This window comes from Protopterus annectens, chromosome 1.part2 (genome assembly GCF_019279795.1).
Source record: "Protopterus annectens isolate FY-2018-M chromosome 1.part2, PAN1.0, whole genome shotgun sequence".
Lineage (NCBI taxonomy): Eukaryota > Metazoa > Chordata > Ceratodontiformes > Protopteridae > Protopterus > Protopterus annectens.
Window position 1 is genome coordinate 211,035,647 of NC_056727.1, and position 20,090 is coordinate 211,055,736.

The 20,090-nt window shown below is 39.7% G+C and overlaps 1 protein-coding gene across 1 annotated transcript in view; it reads left to right on the forward strand.

Moving 5' to 3' along the window:
• Positions 1 to 2,314: 2,314 nt before the first annotated feature.
• UGP2 (UDP-glucose pyrophosphorylase 2) overlaps positions 2,315 to 20,090 on the forward strand; it is a gene marked incomplete in the record, with an annotated part of 652,430 nt that continues 634,654 nt past the window's right edge. The window contains 1 exon segment of the mRNA XM_044055543.1: positions 2,315 to 2,664. Coding sequence (XP_043911478.1) covers positions 2,631 to 2,664 — 34 coding nt within the window.

Here is a 20,090-nt window from a genome sequence, read left to right on the forward strand (position 1 = left end):
ATGCTGGATTTACCCACAGTTGGTGTGGTTTGGTCATGAGGGCGAAGCTTGCGTGGCCAAACAAAGACAACCGTGGGTAAATCCAGCATTACCTACACCCAGAAGTGGGTTATTGCTATTATACAATGACATTATTTAAGAAGAAAAATACTTTTCTTAAATAACAGCATTGTATAATGCCTCCTTGCTGCCCTTCCGCAGCTGTCCAGTATCCTGCGGCAGTTCTGATGTATTGCGCATGCGTATGGTTACGCAGTACAGTACATCAGAGCGGTGTGTGGAAGCAACGGAGAAAGGAAGATCTCCATTGCTTTTTAAAACATGTCTCGCTATGTTAAAAGAGTTTAACATCGCACAATAGCTTTAAAAAAAAAGCAACGGAGATCTTCCTTTCTCCATTGCTTTTTTTAAAGCTGTCGCACTATGTTAAACGAGCTAAAGTTTGATAATGTCATTGCATAATACCAAACTAATTTAACATAGCGAGATAGCTTTAAAAAAAAAGCAACGGAGAAAGGAAGACCTCCTTGCTTTTTTTAAAGCTATCTCACCAAGTTAAACTCATTTAACACAGCGAGCTAACAGCAATGGCGCTCTTTCGTTCTCCGTTACTGTCCCAACACACACACACAAAAAAAAAGAAAACTTGTACCAATGGAAAAAGTCCGGGCAACCAGACCTTTTTCCATTAGTACAAGTCTGATTTAAAACAGGCACGCTGATTTTGGAATATTAATTGGGGGTCGCTGTATAATCTTCAATATACCACACCATGTCGTCGGTTATTGCTTAAACATTTGAGTTTAAGACTCCACATCCTTCAGAAAATTCATGCTAATGCAAAACCTATTATTCTATCAACTTTCTAAGTTTGTAAGAGCAATATTTAACAGTGACAAACTCTTGACTCATACACAGGAGAAAGTTTTGACTCAATCTGCCTCCATTGCCTACTTGGCGCTGGGACTGTGAGTAACCCAAATAGTCGGATGTGGATCATGTGGTACAACGGGAAAAAACTGAGCCATATTGGTTTCCTGACTAGACCCCCATATTAAGTACCTACGACTCTATTTCCATAATATCATAACTTGATGCAAATATGTAAAACTTCCAGTAGAGTATTTACGCATGTTGACAATCTCTGATGAATATTCAGGCATACGAGTAAAACATCTAAAATGTTTATTCATACATGTAGTAAACCACCACCTGGTTAAATATGTTGGGCGGGAGTGTTGAGAAGCGCTTACTACTGCGCATCTGGTGCTGGTGGATTAAGACAGTACGACACTGCACGGCTGTCAGCACTTCACGACACCCAGCACAGCTGCTGTTGGGTGAAATTAAACGACTTACTTTCGCATTCATGCACAGCTCAAACCCTTGGGTATCTCCCAGTTAGTCTCCCCTCCCTACACAGTTTGTGAATAAAAATAGCTACTTCTTTTAAGAGGGAAAAAAACAACGTCTACCAAAAAAAAAACACTTCACAGACAGTAAAGAGTAAGGACAAGATGCCCAATAACACACGAAATAGGCATCCGCCACCTGAGCAGCTCTATCTGCTCCTGCACCCGAAGCAGTGCTCTCATTGGATATTTCAGTCAGCTGTACCCCACTTCCGAGTTATTCAGTCCCCTCCTTCCACATCAGTTCCGGTGGTTAGGCTGAAAGTATTTTTGTCGAGTGTCCTTCTTTGACGTTTCCTAGGTTGTGTCAGAAAACAGCTCAACAGAAGATACAGTGCTCAGAGTTCCAAGCTCATAAAAATATTTTACTGTAGAGACACAAAGCATTTAAGGTGGGTGTGTTTTTAAACTGTTGCCCCAAAGTACAGACCTGTAAGGCTGTTGGACACCTTGTCCTTACTCTTCAGTGGAAGCACATTTTTTACTATCATAGTATTTTGCATTTCCCTGTTGATTTATATAACTACTTTAATAACATTTGTTTAATTTTGTAAATAGATGAGTATGCAGTTAATGTGTTTCTACGATTTGCGGACGACTCTGTATTAAAATGAGCTTGACCTTTACAAGGGCACCCATAGGTATGGTTAGTTTTCATTCGAAACATACATTTACACTTTTTAACTGAGGAGTTTCTAAAACATTTTAGTACACGCAAAATGGCTTGTGAAGTGCAATGCTTAGGTGTGAAGATTACATATCTGCAATATGATGAAGGACATACCAACATATATACTTGCCGAAAGATACCAACCCCTTGATACTAGTATGCTTACGCAACATTCAGTTCTTGTAAATCACGTACCACTCCGTGAGATGGCCCAGGCTTGGTTTGCTAGTGGTCCTTATAGAAGGGTGGAGCAAATGGGAAGTTAAGCACTGGCTCTCACTAACTAGGGGGCGGAACTGTTTATTTGACACTTGGGGCTATTATGAGCTGAATTGGTACAACAAATCAACCTTTCATTCATGCATTATTTCATACCGCAATTCACCTGAGTCGTGGTTTGAAGGGAAGTCGGCCGTGCGTTTGGAGTACTCTTGCTAAAGGCTGGTTGCATTGCCCTTGTCTGTCGGGCTACCTTTTAGAGGAGTTTTGTTGCTGTATTTTTTATATATTGATATATACATATTTATAACCGCTGAAGTAAAATACAAATGTCTCAACTCAAAGGCAGCAGACTTGCACCCGGTAAGACCTTTTTTTTCTTGGGGAAAAGTGCATGTGTTTAAAATGTGTATTCCAGAGCTGACATCGCTGCATTGTAGTGTATCTATATTAAGAACGTCTGACTTCGTGTTGTTGGTATTGTGTTGAGGTGCTTTCATGTTTATTTTCATTATTGTTATTACTATGAGGATACTGTATTAGCTGTGACGGTGCTGCAATATCTGTCCTACAATACAAGATGTTCGGCTTGTAGAAGTAGTTACTGCAGCTGTTTTCTCTTGTCTTGCTAGTTGAAGAGGTAGGCAGTGAGTGTGAATGGAGATGCTTTCTCCAGTCCGTTTCCTGTAAGTGCACCAACTTTCCGTTATGGAGTTGGAATGAATTGCAATGTCCTCCTTCAGAGGTCACTTCGCGTGCTGGGGTGACTTTGCTGCAGTGTGTTGGATGACCCACTCAACACACACCCTTAATTATTATTAATGCATATTTTTATAAATCCTCAATAGTGATAGTTTCTGCAGCAAATGACGTTCATAATACTCACTAAACTATCTGGCTGCTGTTTACCTGTTCAGATTTTGTAATTTTTTCATCGTAGTGCTGAGGGTTATAGATCGTGGGCTGGACGGGATGCCGTTTCAAAAAACAGACCTGTCATTCTATGTAGTCAAACGTGAATTGTGTGGCTACCTTTCTCTGTGCAGACGTAACCCATATTGTAACACAATCCAGTGTTCTTAAGCATCAGGGAAGGCATATATCTCAATTGTCCTCTATTTTACTTCATAGTTTTGCCTTCTTCCTCGTAAAATATTTTCTAAGGGAATTGAAATCGTCCCCGATTTGAGTCCTTGGAAATCGTCCCCGATTTGAATACTTATCCTTCCATTATTTGTACCTTTCTTCCTTGTTGTTTTTTTTTTCTCAGCCAAAAAATAAGAGAGCTGTGGTGGTGTAGAGTCCTTAACTTTTAATCGGTAAGCTATGGTGTACATCAGTGGGCTACATTTCAATGCTGGGGTTGCAGCCATATTAAAGAAATGAAAGAATACCAAAAAAGATAACTTCCCACAGTGATGTATGTTTTTCTGTTACTGTTCAGCATTACTAGCTGCACAAAGAAAGACTTTTAAATATTGACTTATATTTTTATATGTGTCCTAATCCACTGCATAGGATATATGCCAAAGAAAAATGAGATGTTTTGGGGAGAGGCAACTGCATAGGGATTAGGTTTACAAAATAAGAATTTCTGGCTGTTCGTTTTGGGGAGAGGTAACGACACAGGAATTTGGTTTGTAAAATGAGAATTTTTGACTGTTAGTTTGGGTAGGGGGTTACCAGTTGTCTAACAGTCTTGACAGAATGTGATGTACAACCAAAAATCCTAACCATACTGTTATTAATGTAGTAATATTAACTTGATGCATAGCTTTGTAAACACTTTTCAGTAAATTACTTTCTCCGTGACTGCTGTATTTTTTATTTAATTTCAGAAGTTTAAAATTGACATGCTTCTTTTTGGAGTAGATGAGCTAATCAAAGTAGTGTGGTATGAAAAAGCGTAATTTTGTACTCCTTTAAAAAAAATTACAAATGAATAAAAGTAAGGAGGGACGAAGAGTATCCAAATATTTAGTTCATAAAAAGGTAGCGAGTATGAATAATTGTGGCTATTTCTACCTTGAATGGCTTACGGGAATACTTTTGGAATGATAAAAGGTGGTGAAGTGATGCAAAAGCCTTCAGGCAGGCTTGCTAAGAGCCAGGTCTGAAGTCTTTACCAGTAAATAGCTTGTGGTACAGGATTTTTGCCAACAGATCTTGCCTTGATTAAAGTGATGTAGTGTTTTAATTGATTGAGCAAGGGCACAGGAGTAAATTTTCAGAATGATTTTTGTGAAATGAGAGATGCCCAAATTTAAATTTCAGGGGGTTTTGCAGTATTGAAAAATATATGTTGCCTAGAAATTGCACCCCCCTCTATATGCACTGGGAAAGGATATTCTGTTATATTTAGTAACACTCCTTGACAAATAACCTTGAAGATGGATGTTGTAGAACAGGTAGTTTTTGTATATTAGTTGAGTATGACAAGTGGGTGATTTCATTAGATCATTTTGGTTATGACTTAACAGTATTTGCAGAGAACTTGCATAAATTAGCCAGGTCATTTCATTACTGAATATTTTACAATACATAAACTAAATTCAGAGGTGAAATGTTAGGCATACTTAATTTTAGCACTCCAGTGAGTAGTATTTCTACATTGTCACAGTAGTCTCCACTCTCCAGAGTCTGTACTGCGTAGTTCACTGTACCATTCATTGATTCAGTATTACACTGAGAATATGTGCATACTGCTTTACTTCTACAATGATTTGAAATTCATTTAAAAGTTTTATTTTACATTTTACAGCACAAACACTAATAGACGTGCTAAACAAAGCAATGCAGCCTCACAGTGAAAATAGACTTGGCATTAAAACTTCAATGCCCTTGAAACTCACATTCATTAAAACCCACATGCAAAGAAAATATATCTGGCCAGTGGCAGATAAAGACTAACTTTGGGCTGTTTTCAAATCATAGGCCCCTTGCACACAAAACATACATATGTTCTTTGATACACCTTCCTGATTGTATTAAATTATATTATATTCCTTGTATAATACAGTACAGTTGTTAGAGGGTGTTTTAAATTTTTGTTTTGAACATATTCCAGTAAACGATGAAACAAAATATATGCACCAATAATGACAAAACTGCACAATTCAGAACATTTCCATTATAAAAGTCTACTCAAACTTCCAGTCCACCAGTATCTGTAAATATGCACAAGCTCTGCAGAAGTAAAAGTCATCTAAATAATGCCATATTAAAGAGATCTGTAACTAATGAAGAGGTTGCTGCTAGCAAACAATTTTTATATGTCATTGTTTCATCTACAAATAAAAGTGCCTGTTGACCTTGAGGAATAAATTGCCTATGTTACATTAAAAAATAAGCTAGTAATATTGCAATAGGGAATGGATGGCAAACTGATAACAGGTTCATAATTACTAGGAATCTCCACCAAAGAGAACATTCTGAGGGCTGCAGCATCCACCCCCTTTTAAAAGTAGTGCATCACCAATGCATCTACGTACTGTGAGAGTAGAACCCACAGCCTTCTGCATCAGAAGCAAATATGCAACCTGTTATGCTATTAACAATGCAAGCAGACTGTGCATAAGCAGCACTAAACTTCTCTTCTCCCGAAGCTCTCGGCTCCTTGTAAAATCCAGTCTATACTGAACTGTATCGCTCAACCTTGCAGCACAAGATATCTGGAAAAAGGCAAATTTTATTGGTGGGGAGGGAGACAAAAGCACAAAAAACAGGGACACATTTTAAACATTGCTTGTATAATCTTGGGAAAGTTGCTAGAATAAAATGTTGTGTTACCACCATGCATTTTACTACCAAGTCTTGAACCCAGGACCCTGTGCACTACAGTCAAGAGCAACATACCACTATGCCAAATCAGCTGTGTCTTGAAGGACAGGAAGACTGAAACTTAAATGGCTATCATTTATTGAATTCCGTTCTCACCATAGCTTTCAACCTCTTGACACAAAACACCTGGACAAAGCCAATAATGGGGAGAGTACAGCCCCCAAACGTATTCAGTGAATTCAGTTTGCACCATAGCGGTCATCCTCTTAGCACAAAAAACCTGGACAAAGCCAATAATAGGGGAATACAGCCCCCAAAATAGGGGCAGATTTCAAATATTGATCTTATAGACTTGCTAGAAGAAAAGGTTTTGTTACCATGTACTTTCTGAAGAATATGAAGTCAAAAATTCAAATGCCTGTTATTTAGTGAATTCAAAGTCCAGAAAACCACAGATTTTATGAGGAGCAGCACAGAACAAAAATATATGGCAGAAATCTGAATAGTTTACACAAGTGGTGGTGGGTAGGGAATTTAGGCTGTTGTTACCTGCACCTAAGGTACAGGGTTTGAGCCTGTGTACTCTCTAGCCACCAGGTATATTTTTAACTGGGGTATTTTATAGACACACACACACACACACACACACACACACACACACACACACACACACACACACACACATATACAGTACCTGAGTTTGGAATTGCAGCTTCATTCTCCAAAGTTCCTTCTTCCTGCAGCAGCTTCGATCGAAAGAAATCCCAGGTCCCTTCTTCCCACAAAAGAAATGCAAATTCCCAAGTCCCTTCTTCCCGCGAGAGAAGCCATTCATACATACCTGCAGACATTGCAGTCCGATCCCCTTCCAGTTTATGTGGTTACAAACCGCATAAACTTCTGGGCATCTGTACTCTGATGTCTTCTTTTCATAATCTGGACCGGTTAAACAGCAGTCCGGATTCTCACACGCATTTGCAGAGTTCTGGGACGTGCTGCTAATTTTCTTTTATATTACAGCTGGGAGGGGCTGCAGTACAGTAGCACGAGCTGCCCCCTGAGTAGTACCATAGTGGCAAAGGTGCTCTCATATCTATCCATTTTGTTCTGAATTTAGCTTTGCATTTAATATGTGACTATTACTTAAGACCCTCATTCCTGCTGTGTATATCTACTCCTGATATAGTTGGAAACAGGAAACTGCAGTACCCTATTCATGCTGACATTGGCAGTGTAACAAAAAGTGCATAGTGTCAGGCTTATTCAAGAATACGTGAAAAATACACACTCCAACTAGCTCCAGCTACACAAAAAAAATACCCAAACTGGAAAACAACCTGAAAAAACGAAGACACATCTAGATGGAATAAAAACACTTTACTGGTGTTTCTCGGTACCTCGGCTCAACAGCCTTTCAAAGGAAATCATTTTTATACCATAAGGCACAACATATTTAAATGTACATAAGACTCATTCAGTTATAAAAGTGTTAAACAGTGAATGTTTCTCATTAGCCCTTTACTATCTTGTCCATCTAAAAATACTTTTGTATGTATGAATGAATACAACATGGGGCATGAATGAACCATACAAAAAAAGCACATCATTATATATTTTTTTTTTAACAAAATCCAAGTTGTATAACGCAGGAGGTTAAATACACTATAATAACATGATCTATAAAGAAAGTTTGTGACCTGCCCATAAATAACATCCCTTGTGAGAGGAAAAAACATTTATGAAGAAGAGAACTATCACGTTACATTGAAATAAACCAAAAATCAAACTCTTGCAGCATAGGATGAACAAACCTTCATTTAATAAGAAATATTAGTATTAAATTCCTGGTTTAATCCTCTAGGGAATAATTTACCATAATTAATAAATTTTGTCTCTGCGGTGGTGGTGCTGCGGTAGCATTGTTGCCTTACAGTATGACGTTGTCCTGTTCGATTCTCAGCTAGAGCGTCTTCTGTGTGGAGACATGCGTGAATGGGCGTACCTTCATTGAAGGTTATGCGTCAGAGCTGGCAACTCAGCATGTAAAAATCTACTGCCAATCATTAGTGGACCGGAGTTCCGGTGTGGCGACCCCTAACTGGGAAAAGTCGAAAGACACAACACAACAAAAATAAATTTTGTCTATAATTTTAATAATTCAGTCAGAAAAACATCACCCTGTTTGAATGGCCTAGCCAGAACACTAAAAAATAAACTGGAGTAAAAAACCAGCATGAACGGTCTGGTTTTTGAACCTACCATTTATTTACATTTGTTGACCGGGAGTATCCGACTGGACGTAGGTCCATTTTCAGTGGAGGCCCAGGGAGAAAAGCTCCACAGTTAAAATAAACGGACAGTAGTTATATTGGATTACATAGCGATTAACAATTAAATTAACATGGCAATTTAATTACAAACATATTTACAGATGAAGAACATAGTACATCCATAGACAATTAGAATCTTTATCTGCGAAGTACATAACCAACATTAACAAATGTTGCAATAAGACCTGAACCTCAGCACTGAAATAAATAGGACATGATGGAGGGACAGATTCATAACCCAGAGGCTCCCTTCACTCTGGAGTAAAATCCCAGTCCAGGTTAGGCAGAGTCCCTCATTGACTCTCTTCAAGAGGAATCTTGATGAGTGGATGGGAGATAGTAGGTTTACCCCAGGTATCACTTCTGTGTCACTGTTAGACAGAGGCACAGTATACTAACCTCGAAAAAGGGCATAGCAAAATTAATTTAAAATGGGTGGCGAAAGCCAAACACACTCTGGCTAGGCTTATAAATGCCCTAGGGCAGATAGCCTAGTATGAACCTATGATGTATAAGTACTAGGCTTATGAGCATCTGAGCTTGCTTTAGTCAAGGTAGTTGGGGTGGAAAGAAAGGTAGTGGTGGGATGGGGTGGGTGATAGTACAGTGGGAGTTGCAAGGGCATAGCCAGCATGTTTTTAGGTGCGCTTTTAGTAAAGTTTTGAAGTTGGTGCATGATGGTACAGAGGTAATTGTGGGTGGGAGGGAGTTCCATAATTTGTCTATGGCGCAAGAGAATAGTGCTTCACCAGCACAGTTATTGGCTTTAGTGATCTGCAAGTGATTTTTGTTGCTGGATCTTAGGGTTGGAGTAGATTCTGGAGGGATGGGACATTTAGTGGATGGTTTACTAGTTTGTGGGTGAGTGAGAGTTGATACCATTGAAGGAGGTGACTGAGTTCAAGCCAGCCCAGTTCAGCAAGTGAGAAACAGTGGTGACTACTGTAGGATGCCCCTGTGGTGAATTTGGCGATTTTGTTGTAGCAGGTCTTTATCTTGTTTAGATTGAATTGCCTTAGGTTGGAATATATTGGAGAGGCATTGCAGGCCTCTACTGAGACCCATTCGGAGTCTGGTATGCCACGAGATACTTTAAGTATTGAACCCGTGGGTATCTCTACCTTAGATGGGTCCGGAGCCGCTGAGCAGGCACCGACTTCTGAGGGTGTTTTCAGGCCTAAAGATTTGTATATTAAACCGACACCATCTTCAAAACCTAGGCCAAAATCAACTTCTATGTCTAAAAAAACCGACGCTTGGGCCACATGCACAGGCCCCTATGCCTAGAAAACATATGACCAAAATGGCTGAGGATTTAATTACCTTGATCAGGGGTTCCCATCCCCCTCTTGCTAAGAGGCCTAGGCAAGGCACTGACTATGAATCATCAGATCAGGTTTCTATTTCTTCTAATTCCTCTTCTGATCAGGAATTCTCTATTCCACCTTATGAGGACTCTGATGAAGATTCCATCCCTTCTGCTTCTCCTCCTGAGGATTTTTCTTTTGGAGAAACTTTGCATACCTTAAGGGAACACTTTCACCGGGAGAGTCAGGATTCCTCAATCTAAAACGAGGCTTAGGGATTTCCTCCTCCTTCCTCAGCATAGGCCTTTGGCTATACCTCCTGTGTTAGACGTTGTTGATGTGTTTTCAGAATACAGCATGGCACCTGATTCCCTGCCTCCGGCTACTAGTAAGCCAGACAGATATTACAGGGTTCCTGACTGCCACAAATTCCTTTTTGAAAACCCTACTGCTGACCCTGAAACCATTTCTCAGGGTCCCAAAGGCATTAAGGCTTCTACTGCTAAAAACCTACCCCTTCTGATAGAGACTCCAGGGCGCTGGATAGATTGGGTAAGAAGGTTTACACGTCTGCAACCTTGGCAATCAGGGCTTTAAACTGTCAATTTCATATGCTTAAATATCAGCAGCATGTCATGGGCTTACTTAAACAGAAAGTGATGTTGATTTTTGACTGTGTGGAAAATAAGAGTTGCAGGATTTATTGCATTCAGCTGAACAAGTTGGAAAGCATACTTTGCAATGTGGTTTTGATTCCTTGGAGGCTTCCTACAGGGCCTCTGTAACTGGTTCTGTGATAAGAAGGCATGCTTGGCTCAAGGAGCAAAATCTGCCAGATCATGTTAAAAGAAAATTGTTGGATGCACCTTTACAACAGGACAGTAATAAGGCAGAAAAAGTTTTGAAAAAGATGGAAGATAAAGATAAAGCTATGCAAACTGTAAATTATTCCTACAAGTGCAGCCACTCAGGTTCAGTAGGCACTGGCCTACTAAGAATTGGTCCTTTCCAGTACCCACCAGAGCCCCTCAGGTCAAACCCAGACATTCCAAAGGCTCCAGGTTGCAGTCACAAGGAACTTGTAGAACAAAACAATGGGGTGCCTCCACCTCTAAATCTGGAAGTAACAAGGCACCTTCCTATGGTAAACAGTCTCAATGACTTTCCTCTGCAGTCTCCAAGCACTTATCTTTTGGCCACCCCTCTGGGGGGAAATCTGGTACTTCATGCAAGAAATTGGCAACTAATTACCCAGGACAGGTGGGTTTTAAACATAGTATCCCAGGGATACAGATTTCATTTCCACACTTTGCCAATCCCAAACGGATGGCCAGATCTGCCTCCAAATCAGTGGGCAGAGGCCCAGAAACAAATTATGTCCCTCATGAATATGGGGGCTATTCAACCAGTACCAGAAAAGGAAAAGGGACAAGGTTTTTATTCAACACTTTTCCTGGTACCCAGAAAAGACAAATCATGGCATCCAATTCTGGACTTATCCATTCTAAATACATTTCTGGACATTCCAAAATTCAAGATGCTGACTCTGCAGCAGTTACTGCCTATGCTGGGCAAGGATGCCTGGCTGGTAACTCTAGACTTAAATTGCATATCCCAATCAGGGAACCTTGTAGAAGATACCTCCGCTTCAAAGCAGGCTGTTTGCATTACCAGTTCTCTGCACTGCCCTTTGGCTTATCTACTGCACCCAGGGTCTTCACAGAGTGCCTGGCACCAGTAATTGCATTTTGCAGACAAAGAAACATTCAAATTTATCCTTACCTGGACGACTGTTTAATTCAGGCAGAAAACAAGGACACTCTCTTCTAAAACATCTGGCGTTTGTGAAAAGGCTTCTAACTTGTCTAGGGTACACTATAAACGAAAATAAATCACAACTGGTACCCTCTCAAATAATCACATTCCTGGGTGCAAGCTTGAATACAACTGCCCAGATGACTTACCTCATGCTAGAAAAACAAATTCAATTAATGACTTACTTCAAGTGGCCACAAAAACCCAGCTATCTGCAAGACAAATTCTGCAGGCCTTGGGGTTCATGGCTTCCTGCATTCTAATAATTTCATATGCAAGACTGCATATGAGGAAACATCAGTGGTACCTAAAAAGCTTATGGAGTCAACATTGTCACAACCTGGAAACAATGATTCCTATTATTCCTTGCCTGCAGCAAGAGTTCCTATGGTGGGCAGAGGCATGTCACCAAAACAAGGGTCCGTCATTCATTCCACCCAAACCCTGACTACAGACGCATCAGATTATGCTTGGGGGGGGGGGGGACCTGGCAGGGAAATGCATTCCGTGCCAATGGAGCCCAAATCAAATGCACCTACATATCAACCAGAAAGAGATGCTAGCTGTACAACAAGTCCTTGAAGGCTGTCAGAGCAATCTTCATCCAGGACGACTACTGATAAAGACAGACAACACCACAGTCATGTGTTACATAAACAAGCAGGGGGATACCCATTCCTACCCCCTTTGCAGACTAGCCATGGCTTTGTGGAACACTGCCTTGACTTATCAAATACATCTACTACAAGCTCAATTCCTGCCAGGAAAGCAAAATACTCTGACAGACTAGCAGAACTTATGGACCTACACGAATGAAAACTGGATCCACAAATCTTCAGCATGTTGACACGTAAATGGGGGAGCCCAGTCATAGATCTTTTTGCCTCATTTTGCCTCACCCCAAAACTATCAGTTGGACCAATTCTGCACAAGAATTCATCACAAGAAAGCTTGGAAAGTGGATGCTCTATCCTTCTTCTTCAGCTGGACCAATTCTGCACAAGAATTCATCACAAGAAAGCTTGGAAAGTGGATGCTCTATCCTTCTCCTTCAGCTGTAAAAACCTATCAGTCTATGCCTTTCCCCCTCTGCCTCTGCTCTCCAAGGTCTTACTAGAAGTCGGACAGGAAAAAACAAAAATGATTCTGATTGCTCCAGACTGGCCTTGCCAACACTGATACCCACTCCTACGCAATATGTCACACCTTCCTCCGTGGTACCTGCCTCAGGCTCCTTATCTACTGTCTCAGCAGAACTATCAAATTCTGCACACTCTGCTCCAAACTCTGAATCTTGCAGCATGGCTAATCAACTAATTTCACCAGTTACATCTCTCAGCAAACATGTGATGGATGTCATTTTGGAGGCTAGAAGGCCTAGTACTAGAAAACCTTATGCTGATAAATGGAAAAGATTATGTGCCTGGAGCCAGGCACAATGAATAAGCACAGCAATGTCCAATATTCCTCAGATTCTGCAATACTTAACTGAGATGCTTCACAAGGGCCTATCTTTCTCTTCCATAAAAATCCATGCCTCTGCCATTTCAACTCATTACAATACAGAGCCTCCCCTCCTTTTCTCATCCCCTGCTAAAGCAGTATATCAGAGGGGCCAAATATTTAAGACCTCACAGGAGAGCACCAACTCTGGCATGGGACCTTAATTCTGTGTCGGAAAAGCTCACCCTACCTCCTTTTGAGCCAACTGCTACTGCAGGCATAACATTTCTCTCTTGGAAGACAGCTTTTCTTTTAGCAGTTACTTCAGCTAGAAGGATTTCAGAACTACAGGCTCTTATGGCAGTGGAGCCTTTTATTGTCTTTTACCCAGACAGGGTGGTGCTCAGGACCAATCCATCCTTTATGCCTACAGTGGTATCTAGTGTGGCTCTTAATCAGACCATTCATCTGCCAATTTTCCCAAATCCACAGAACAAGGGTGAGTGGATTCTGCATTCATTGGATGTACACAGACAACTAAGATTCTACTTAAACAGGACAAAATCTCTAAGAAAATCTGAGCAACTACTGGTGGCATTTGCTGCAGGGGCAGAGGGAAAGGCTATTTCAAAGCAGACTATTTCAAAATGGATAAGCCATTGTATTCATTTCTGCTACATGCACCATGGTAAACCTGTTCCCAAGGGGATCAGATCCCATTCCACCAGGGCTGCATCTACTTCTTCAGCCTTTCTCAGAGGGGTTCCTACCAAAGACATTCTAGAACCTGCTACCTGGAGCTCAGTTCATATGTTCACCAAACGTTGCCATTTACCTCTCTTTAAATCCAGAGCAGGTTTTGCCACTGCTGTCCTGCAGGGCCTTATAGCTGCTTCTAATTCTGTATAGTTCCATCCTCCCAACCATAGCTTTGGGATTCTACCCAAATGTAATGACTGCAACAGTGAAACACGAAGAACATAGTACAGTTGTGTACACTTACCATAATTGTAGATGTTCGAGTGTATTCACTGTTGCAGTCTGGGTTACCCACCCGCCAGCCACCTGTTTTTTCTTTTACTGTACTTCTTTCTTTTACTATGCTCAAACCATGTTTGACACCCAGATGCTCCATTAGATGATTTTTTACCATTCTTGTAGTTTGCCCAATTTACCACGGGGTCACATCCACAGCCAACGATATAAACCACCCCGCAGGACCTACAGTTAATAACTCCATGGTCTTATATTTTTTCTCATTTATAAGAGTTGCATCTAAATTACAGACTCTCTTACAGATTTTACAATGTCCACATGAATAACATCCCTTGAATCCCTGATTTCTCTTGACTCTTTAGGTATTTAACAATTCTTTCAAATTAGAAAAACGACTATAAGAAAAAGTAAATAGTAAAAAGCAATGACAACTGAAACTAAAAGTACTGCGAGAACGCCAATAAGTGCCTCCACCAAGAAAGGAAAAGGCGCAATAAACAAACTGTGAATCAATCGCGTTTTAATGTAATATAACATAAAATAACAAAAGGACAACTCCAAACTAACAGAAAAACTGATGGTAAAAATGACGAACTGGTGGAAAAAGAGCAAACAAACAAGCTAGTTAAGCGCTTTCACCCACAAAACTGGGCTTCTTCAGAACTGGCTTTCAGTTATTACTTCACCAAATTTAAGCCTTTTTTGGCACCAAAGTGATATACACACTACACATAGAAGTGTTTCATAGTAATAAACCAACTTTCAACCCTACTGGTACAAAGTACTTATAAAAAATACTTATAAAAACATACATCAAATGCAAGTGCAGAAATAACTAAACCTACTAAATGCATCTGGCTGAAATACAAGTGCCAGAGATACAATAATTTAAAAACTGTGAAAAGAATAAGGTTAATGTATTTATGAACATAAAATGCGTAAATGTATTCGGTACATACTATAACACAAAATATAAAATAAAATATACATCAAAATGTAGCAAGTACTGAACTATGCTGGACACAATAATATCACACTAAAATATGTAAAACTGCATAAAAATTGCGTAAAAAATCCATGAAAATTAATACATTAATAAATATGAATAGGGGCAGAAATTGATGTGTTAATACTATAATTTTTTTATAAAACATTTTTTTTTTAATTTTTAAAAAAAATATATATTAAAAACGTAATAATGCAAAATTTTTTATGCAATAAAAACTAGATGCAATGATGAATTTTTCCAAAATCTCCAAAAATGGTTTTACTGAAATGTATTCATTCAGTCCTGGGGGAGTTGTGGCATCTAACAAAATTTGCCACTTCGCTTCCTTGTATTTCAATAAACCCTTACAATCACCTCCTTTGGGGTCAGCCTTTTATAACTTCTAAAATAATAAATTTAAATATATGGTCATTAGGGACCTGGGGACCCAAGTTGATAGCAATCTCTCATTTGACAACCACGTGGCCAAAGTGGTTAGAAAAACATTTTCTATAGCCCACCTAATCATGAAGGGATTCACATCTAGATCAGGGGAGGTCATCGTGCCTCTTTACTCATCCCTCATGAGGCCCATAATTGAGTACATTGCCCCTTTTGGGATGTACCTTACCAGACACCTGCAGCAACTGGAAAGACCCCAAAAGTACCTCACCAAGAGGATCAAAGGGCTCAAACAGATACCATATGCTGCCCGGTTAAAGAAACTCCAGCTCTACTCAGTGGCATACCGCCTGCTCAGAGGCGATCTGTGCCTGACGTATAAAGCCATGTCCAAACCGGAATTAATGGACATGCTGCATCTCAGAAAATCCAAATCCCATCGAGCTACGCGCTTGAGAGACTTGAACCTCAGCACTGAAATAAATAGGACATGCTGGAGGGACAGATTCATAACCCAGAGGCTCCCTTCACTCTGGAATAAAATCCCAGTAGGTTAGGCAGAGTCCCACATTGACTCTCTTCAAGAGGAATCTTGATGAGTGGATGGGAGATCGTAGGTTTACCCCGGCTATCACTTCTGTGTCACTGTTAGACAGAGGCACAGTATACTAACCTCAAAAAAATGCATAGCAAAATTAATTTAAAATGGGTGGTGAAAGCCAAACACACTCTGGCTAGGCTTATAAATGCCCTAGGGCAGATAGCCTAGTATGAACCTATGAACCCTTCCCTGTCAATATGTCTATAAAGAGCATTGTTATTATCTTTGGTCCTTATACAGTATAAATGGTCGTATATCCTTTTCCTAAAATTTCTCTCTGTTTTTCCTATGTAAAAACCAGAGCATTTTTGACATTTACTTAAGTAAACAACCAACAACAATTTTTACCATCAGTTTGGAGTTGTCCTTTTGTTATTTTATGTTATATTATATTACATTAAAACACAAATGATTCACAGTTTGTTTATCGCGCCTTTTCCTTTCTTGGTGGAGGCACTTATTGGCATTCTCGCAGTACTATAAGAAAAATTAATTCTCCTGGGAAATAAATTCTTTAGTTTTGCTTTATTCAGAATTATAGGCCAAAACCTCTCCACAACCATCCTCAAACGTCTGGAAAAAGGGGAATATTTAGTGACAAAAACAATTTTTCATCACTGTCTGTATTGAATGCAGAACCAAAATTACCCCTAAACACACGCAATGCATTGCTGATATGTTTAAAAGTAACAGTCCCAAACGCCCTTTCTGCTTTATCAAGAACATGCGAATTATAACCTCTCCAACAACTTCTGTCTAACTTTCAAAAAGTCCTCTCTCACAGTGTGTTTTTCACAAGTATTATTAAAGATACAATTATAGTCTTCGTCTGGTAATGCAGCCAATAAATGGGGAAGGGGGGTGCATGCTGTCGGCTGATTTAAAAAAAAAAAAAAATAATAAAATAAAAAAAAAGATATAGATATATAGATATATATATAGATAGATATATAGATATATACATATATATATATATATATATATATATATATATATATATATAACTGCTGTCTTTGGTGAAAGGCTCAAAAGAAACTTCCCCATAATTTGTTATAAAAAATTTTACGTCAAGAAACTGCACTCTCTCCCTATTTGTAATATAAGTGAATTCTAACCAAAAATTATTGTTCTGGTTGAGATTGTCCACGAAGTCTTGAACCTCGGAACGATCACTCATATACATATAAAAAACAAATTATCTATATATCTCTTATAGATTATCACATGTTGCTTGAAAAATGATTCATGAAAATGATTGCATAAGACGGGGCATATGAAGCCCCATCGCAGTGCCCTCTTTCTGTCGAAAGTACTGTTTGTTGAATCTGAAACAATTGTGTCGGGGAAAACTCTAATAACTGAAGTATAAAACTTGTACGTGGACCCTCCCTCATCGTCTTGCCAACTGCTTCCAAACTCCAATCATTTGTAATGCTTGTGTAAAGAGTCCACATCCACGGTTGCCCAATAGAGCCGAAGTACTAGGAAACACCAGTGAAGTGTTTTTATTCCACCTAAATGTGCCTTTGTTTTTTCAGCTTATTTTCCAGTCTGGGTGTGTTTTTATTCAAGAATACACCACTTATCATTCAAGAAATGGTGTAGCTGCATCTCTTGGAAACCTTTGGTTATGAGTTAAGAGATTTTGTAGCTAGACTGCAGATATGTTCTGATAGAGTTGTTAGTCATAGTAAGAGGAAGTGAAAGTTGTAATTGAATACATTTGAAAGCTATTTTGTAAGAATTGTGATATATTTCCTGACAAAGTATTTTTAATATGTCCTCCATGGCACCATAAAGTCTCTTGGCTTTTCCCGGTAAGGGGTCGCCACAGCGGATCTCTGGTCCACTTATGATTGGCAGTGATTTTTACAGTGTCTAGCTGCTAGCCCAGCGCCCAATCTTCAGAGAAGGCACACACGCACGCACCTACCTGCATGTCCTCCATGGCAGGGTCTGTATTAGAACATCAAAGTTTCAAAACTTTCGAGGTTCTAATATCGAACCCTATTACGCGAAAGTTGGAAATATCGAAGCAACAGAAAACCAAATTTTCCTAGGGAAAGAATTCGGTTGTCCGTTTCTGTTGCTTCGGTATTTTCAGCGCCGTGGTGGAAAGTTACAGGTCGGGTTCAGCTAAGTGTGTGATGAGTGCGGGTTAGGGTAGTTAGGGTTAGGGTGTGGGTTAGGTATGTGTGCGATTGTGTGGACGTGAGGGTTAGGTGAATTAGGGTTTGGGCCAGGTTGGGTATGTGTGTGAGATTGTGTGGATTTGAGGGTTAGGGTGGGGTAGGTGAGTTAGGGTTAGGGAGTGGGTCCGGTAAGTGTGCGAGGGCGGACCTTAGGGTTAGGGTTTGGCTTAAGGTAAATGGATAGTTAGTGGTGTGTGTATAGTTTAGTGTAGGGTTAGTTGTAAGATTTTAGGTGTAGGTATGTGGATTGTTGTTTGTTTGGTGTGCTTGTGTGGTGTGTGTGTGTGTGTGTGTGTGTGTGTGTGTGTGTGTGTGTGTGTGTGTGTGTGTGTGTGTGTGTGTTTTGGAACAACAATTTTTTTCCCTAGGAAAGAATTTGCTGTTCTGTATGTTCAATGTTTTTAGCTTTCACGTAATAGGGTTCAATATTAGAACATTCGAAGTTTTGAAACTTCAATGTTCTAATATAGACCCTCCATGGCACCATCAAAAATGAAAATGCTGTGACTATGCAGGTATAGGTTTGGTTCTGAAGTATAAGCCAGAAAAAGGTGCATGGAGCAGATAATAGTCAGTCAGTCATTCATTCACTTCTGCCAGAGCAAGATTTACTTGTAGTGGAACTGGAAGTAAGTTAATGTAATAATTCCACAAATACATCTTGAGTTACAGCAGTGCACTGTAAGTGACCTGGCGCTGGGAATACTTTGAGTTATTGCAAGAAAAGCTTGGTCAGAACAGAAGTGCTGTATGATGAAATTTGTATTAAGCTTTTTTGTTTTAATCATTTGAATTTAAAGGGGACAAAATTCTTAGTCCCTAATCCAACTAAAAGAAAGAAGGCACACTTTGGGAATTGTGAAGTACAAAGAAACAGCTTGTGATGTGTTCTACTAGCCTGCAATTTCTGTGACCAGGGTGATTTGAGATTATTCAGTGTGCAATACAATAAACCAAGAGAATAAATTATTCTTTTAGTAAACCTCATACAGATCTTGGAGTAAAGTTGGAATGGACTTGTTTTAGTTCTGTTTTTGTATGCTCCTGATATATGCACATTATATAAAATTTCTTGAGGTCTTCAACATTTACAGCGCTCCACCCAGGATCACCACTGCATCACTCACTCCAAGGCCAAATGGCTACCAGTCTCCTACAGAGTTGAGCTAGTCTTAGGGTTTCTCCACTGGGTGCCTTTCCACCTCTTGCAGTCAAACTCCATAATAAAACTTCTCCCAATTAACCCCCCAAACTAAACTCCACTGTACCAACCATTCTTCATTATTGCACCCGTACTCTGGCAATCCCTACCCTTTCACTCAAAGAAGTCTCCTATTTTCCCCCACCTTCAAAACTCAACTCAAGACACTTTTTCATCAAAAATCTGACTGCAAGTGCTTTTCCACTGGACACAACCTAACTTCTCTCTTCACCTGCATCACTTCTGCTCTGATCCTGAGTTTGCAGCTGCTGCTTTTCTCATGTATTTCCTGCCATGTTAATTCGCATTTGATTTTCTACTTCGCTAATATTTTATATCAATTGTCTACGGGATTATCTACCATTATTACTCTGTGTTTATGAATTTTTTATTTTCTTTTTTTATGAATCTCTTCACCCAGGCAGTGCCTGCAAATGGTCTATACTGATCAGTGTACTACCCTGGTAAACAAACTAAAATTAATTATGCGATTGCATTCTTTCCAAGCAGACTACACTGTGTGGTAACATCTAATTAATGTTTCGTGGTATTTGTGAACAAATGTTGTTTGACATTTGATTACTGGGGAAAATATTTCCGTGGAGGCGCGGGGTAAATCGAGAGGTCTACGAAGCAGTATGGAGAGCTTTCTTGAAGCATCAGCGGGATAAGTATTGAAGTATTCATCTGAGTGCAAACATCCTGAGACTGAAGGGAGCTTTCCTTCAGTAAAT